The sequence below is a fragment of the Alternaria alternata genome (assembly GCF_001642055.1).
Source record: "Alternaria alternata strain SRC1lrK2f unplaced genomic scaffold CC77scaffold_9, whole genome shotgun sequence".
NCBI classification, from domain to species: Eukaryota; Fungi; Ascomycota; class Dothideomycetes; order Pleosporales; family Pleosporaceae; genus Alternaria; species Alternaria alternata.
In genome coordinates, this window is record NW_017306198.1 from 931,206 (window position 1) to 936,475 (window position 5,270).

Below are 5,270 nucleotides of genomic sequence, written 5' to 3' on the forward strand. Positions count from 1 at the left end.
CAACCCCACGGGTGCTTGCTGGTCAGCAAGGGCGACGCACAATCATTACAGCTGTCAGAGATTTGCGGATAACAGGCTTGTAGCAAGCTTGCCTGGCAGCAGATGAACAAGAAGGAAGTCATGATTCGATAGGAGTGACAGTGGGAAGACGCGAGTTCAAAGTCATCAACGAATTAATTCAGGTATCTACAACAACAGTCTCCCATCCTACTCTACTACTACAACCAGGACTCATTATGTTTACTCATTTCTAGGTCATCTTGGCTACGAATTTCTTGACCCTGCCAGCCCTGTCGACCTACGACGAAGATTTCTGAGCAGTCTCACCCATCTCGTACTCGCGCGCGTCCTGGAACAAGTCGATGATGCAGCTAGCACTCCAACTCTGCGTGGGACATGAGTCGCCACAGAATGCACCATCCTTGTTGGTGAGCTCCGTGAGACCAGCCCAGGGTGACTCCTGAATGGCCTTCATGCACCCGGCGAGACGGCGAGTGACTTGCTGGTAGCTCTCGACGCGTTCATCGGGCGTCTTGCGGCGTTGTAGATCGAACTTGAGCATGGCTCGTAGGAAGAACCCTGTGGGCCAAAGCCACTCAGGTCCTTGGTGGTAGTTGCGGCCCTTGGAAGTGTGGAAATCAGTCGAATCTTCGCTGTTGATGTAGTAGCCACGGTAGTTGAGATCAGAGGGATCGAGAGTCTTCATGCCCTGTGGACCAAGCAGGACCCTGTCGGCCATCTGGAGGGCATGCAAAGCGTGCTCGGGGTCGCAAAGATCTGGCGCAACCGTCATCATGATAGGGAAGTTTGGCCTCAACTGGTAGTCTTCGTACTCCTTGCCCGAACGGTACAAGTCCTTGTAGATACCGCGACGGTTGATGATGCTCGGGTTGACGTCGTACTTGCTGTCCTCGTCTGCGGAACGCGGAACGTAGAAGCAACGCTCGAAATTGGCTTTGATAAGGTCGGCCCACTCCTTGTAGGTAACAGTCTTCTTGCCATCCTCCAGATTTACACCCTGGTACTTGAATTGGCCTGCATCGTACATGTTGGCACACCAGCGTACTGTGCTGTACAACATGCCGATGATCTCGACCGGAGCACCATCTCGTGGCGTACCTGGGTGACCCTTGCTGCCGGCCTTCTCGCTCTCACCCATCTTGTCCATCCATGTACCGCAGTTCCATTGATTGCCACCAAAGATCATACCAGTCTCCCAATCAGTCCAGATCTTGATGTTGAAGCCTTCAGACTTCATCTGACTATCAATGTTCGGGCCCGCGTCGTACTCGCGGAACTCTATGCCGGAAGCGTGTCGCTGCAGAGCTTCCTGGATGACATCCTCAATGGTGGAGGACTGGGAGTATGCGCGCTTGTCGGTATGAGCAAACCATGTGTCGTCGTATGGTAGGAATCGCCGTTTAACTTTCTCATGAAGAAGCTCTATGCCATTCGGCACGATCTTGGTGTAGTCCTGGCAGTTCTGAAGGAAGAACCAGACTGAGTCGCGGGAGTTGTAACGCGGGTTCTTGCCACTGCCTAGGAGGTTAGGTACCATTCCATGCTTGAGAACGCTGGCGAAGGCAAAGATGTGCTCCTTGGCATCAGCAAACCGGCCAGTTCCCATGTAAAGACCACGAGCTGAGATAGTAATATCACGTCCCCAGCATCGCGCCCAGTCGTAGGCGAAATGAGGAAGACCAGCGGCCATACTGGGCACGCTCTTCTCTGGCCACAACGAGGCATTGTTTATGTAGCCAGTGACCTGGCAGCTGACTAGGGCGAGGCTCTTCAGAAACTGGTTGCCCTCTCGGACGTTCTCGCCCATGAGCTCAATTGCTCGCTCCACTGCAGCGTTGTATGCAGTCTGGATGACCATAGCAAAGTATCGTGGAAGCATGTAGCTAGGAACCTTGCGAATAGCAGCGAACTTTGCCTCCAGCCACTTGGCGGGACCCTTGATGTTGACGTACTCCTTCTTTTGAGAAATCTTCTGGAGGCGACCAAGGCAATAGTCGAGCGCCCATTGACCATCACGAAGATGGTTGCAGAGCGGGTGGCCGAGATTGTTGTCGTTTACAATATCACGTAGTACACTCCACCAGCCTTGCAGACCAGCGTATACTAGATTGCCGTGACCTGGAATATTGTAGGTTCCATCCTTGTGATCCGTGGCATCTCGCTCTTCTTCTTCACACCTGTACAAAATGTAGTTCAGATCGATCAGATTGACACCACTGAAAGCTGCACGCGCTCCGCTAGTGATGAACTTGTCGAGACCATCGTCGTGCTCTGCACTGGGTACCCAGGTCTCAAAGAGAGCGATACTTCCAGGGGGGAAGTTGTCAGGAATGCCAATCGTGGTATCATCGCCAACCGACTTGATTTCGACGCCTTGGAGGTCGTTTGTCTTACTGGGCAAGCCACGTAGTGTTGTTTTGTCGCCAATGATGCGTGCTCTTGTCTCAGGACTGTTATCGACTTCAAGATTCCAGGCGCCAATGAGCTTTGCTTGTGTACCCGGTAGCTTGGTCTCTCCAAAGTCTCCGTTGCCGTCGCCACAGCCAGGGAATGCGGTGTGAGCAATAAGGAAGTATCCTTTCCTGGTGTTCGGATTTACTCGATGAACAGTGATGTACTCATTATCGTGGTGGATGTAAGTCTCGTTGTACTCCTCCTTGCCCATCTTGACGTGGACCTCGTTGATGATCTTGCGGATGCCACCAATACCACCTTCGCCAGCCTGGGGCTTGATTGGGCCTCCATTGGAGTTGGCCGAAGAATACAACCTCTTCTCGTGCACAAGCTCGATCAGCTCGGGGTAAACCTCGTCGTAGCCAAAAACACTACCAGTTGCACAGTCGCACATGGCAACGAGCGCAGCATTAGGCAGCGTGTCGCGTGCATCCCGCTTCTGAGCAGGCGTCTCATTGTCATGCGTGCAATCCATGAATAACGCGTGTACAGGACTCCGCTTGATTCTCTTGATGATTGGCTTTGTCTGATCTGCTCCATCAGTCGCCTGTGCAGCGTTGAGTACTTCATCAGTCTCGAAGCTGCCAATAGGAACACCACCATGTCGATGGACCAGTCTACTCAGCTCTTGAGTACTCCACGATTGCATCGCCTCTCGAATTAGCGCACAGATGCCGAGCCTCATGCAGAACTTGTAATCCATCTCTTCAGAGCCAGTGAAGAGTTCAGCACAGACCATGACGTTCGGGTTGACGCTGCGGGCTTCGTCGAGCATATATTCAGCGAGATGCAGAGGTGTAGAATGACAGTTGTCAATACGGAAGCCTTGGAAGTACTTGGCCATAAGTCGCGTGTACTTGGCCATGTGCTCCCAAAGAAAAGGGTTATCTTCAGGACCGTCTCCGTAGCGGAGTTTGACGCAATCACCCCAGACAATGACTTCTCTCCTTAGGTATGCTCTCGACTTGGGTCCAGCGTTGTCTCGCATCGCATCTGCAGCCCATACCCAACCGTTGTTGACAAGAGCGAGAGCTTCCGGGTTGTGCTTCTTCGTGGTCTCGTTGAGTGGTAATCGTGTGAAGTAGGTCTCGATGAGTGGGTTCTTGTCGTTCACTTCGCCAAGCTTGGGACCATGGGCGTCTATCCGGACATATTTGATCCGATTGAAGAGTTGCTCCATGATCTCTGCTTGGTCTCCATCGTACTCGCGGTAAAATGGAAGGTTTACTTCGTTGAGTATAGCCGTCATAGTGCCTTGAGCTGCGCGGTTGTCAGGCGTGTTGCTAGTACGAGTATCATAGCGGCCGAACAAAGCACAGAGGAGACCGGCACTGATGTTCGGGTCCATCCTGCGACGGTAGCGCTCGCCCATGCGGTCGCCGCCGCGCAGGGCATGCTCGACCAACCAGTCGGCTTTCTGCTTCAGTGGCCAGTCCCTGACGGCATCGAGCCCGCGAAGACCAGCCTCACTAAAGCTGCCATCAACGAACTTGGCCTGGCCGGAGGTCCAGGCCTCCATGATGGCCTTGGTGTCCCTCGCAACGTCAACGACATAGTATTCCCAGAGCTTGACCTTGCTAAGGACATGTTCTTTAACGCCTTCCATAACCTTGAGGAGATCTCCTTCGTTGTTGAAGGTCGTGGGCAGACCGTGTTGGGTGAGCTCTTTGCCGAATTGCAACAGCGCCGTATCCAGCTCGAGAGCGGGTTTCAAGTGAGGAGCGGTGTCGACGTTGTAACCAGATTCCGGGTGCTCCTCAAGCCATGGGCTGTTGTTGGCCGTGTGATTCCAGACAACATCAGTCATAGCAAGCAGATTGAACTCATTCTGCATCCTTCGGATCATGTTCGCAATGTCCTTCTCACCCTCCTTGAAGAAGGCCTCGTCGAAGACCAGTTGGTCAGCAATGCTGTATGGCGAATTGGAAGACCCGCGCATCATAAGCGGAGTAAAATGAACCATATTGTAGCCACGCTCGCTGATTCCCCTCAAATGATTGTCCCAGTCGATGGGGTAACTGCCCATGAATTTGGACAGTGCAGAGAAGATGCAGACAGCCTCGACCGGCAAGTGCTCGCCATGCAACTTGAGATTTGGACATATGTCGATGTAGTATGTGTCCGTTCGTGTGGGTTCAGGAGATGCAACGTCTGTGAAGGACCACTGCGGCAGTGGCCTGTAGGTCGTGTAGAAGGAGAAGGCATTGGCCTCGTGAATGGGAATCTCAATCTCACACATACCCGTGAAGTCGGGCTTCAACCTACACAAAACATCAGCGACATGTGACCGGATAAGAAAGTGGTGACGGCTTACTTGTACTCGCGGTAGTTGCTGCGCTTGAATTTCTCGCCCTGGGCGGGGATGTTCACCCAGAGACTGCCCTCGCGACATATCGAGCTGGTACCCTGGATCTGGAAGCAAATCGAGTATGCTGGCTCGGTTGGAGGAGGCAGGTAGATGTAGGTGCCAGCGACGTCTGGGCAGCCATAGTCGGTCAACGGCAGCAAGTAGACGACCTTGCGGTCCGACGACTTGGAGTGGTGTGGTAGTGCTACAGACATGATGATGTCAAGAGACTGGATGGTTGCGAGGGAGTGTTATGTTGGTAAACAATGACAATAGGTGTATACGGTACGCTAGGATATTTATCTTTGACGTAGTAATGGCAGTGATGCAGTCGGAGACAGAGGTGGTGGTATGATGGTGGAGTAATGGGCTCGGCTGAGGTTAAAGGCAGTCCCGTGGCCGTGTGCGCAGTCGCTTCTGAGGGTCAATTGCCCTCTGTGTGTGGAGA

At 53.0% G+C, this 5,270-nt stretch overlaps 1 protein-coding gene across 1 annotated transcript; it reads right to left on the minus strand.

Annotated features, from left to right (window-relative positions):
- Window positions 1-210: 210 nt before the first annotated feature.
- Window positions 211-5,270, minus strand: CC77DRAFT_867889 (glycogen debranching enzyme). The gene is made up of 2 exons (XM_018533482.1): window positions 4,790-5,270; window positions 211-4,736 (listed from the first exon to the last, which is right to left on the minus strand). The coding sequence occupies exons 1-2, from the start codon at window positions 5,035-5,037 to the stop codon at window positions 299-301; spliced, it is 4,686 nt and encodes a 1,561-aa protein (XP_018386735.1). The 5' UTR covers window positions 5,038-5,270; the 3' UTR covers window positions 211-298.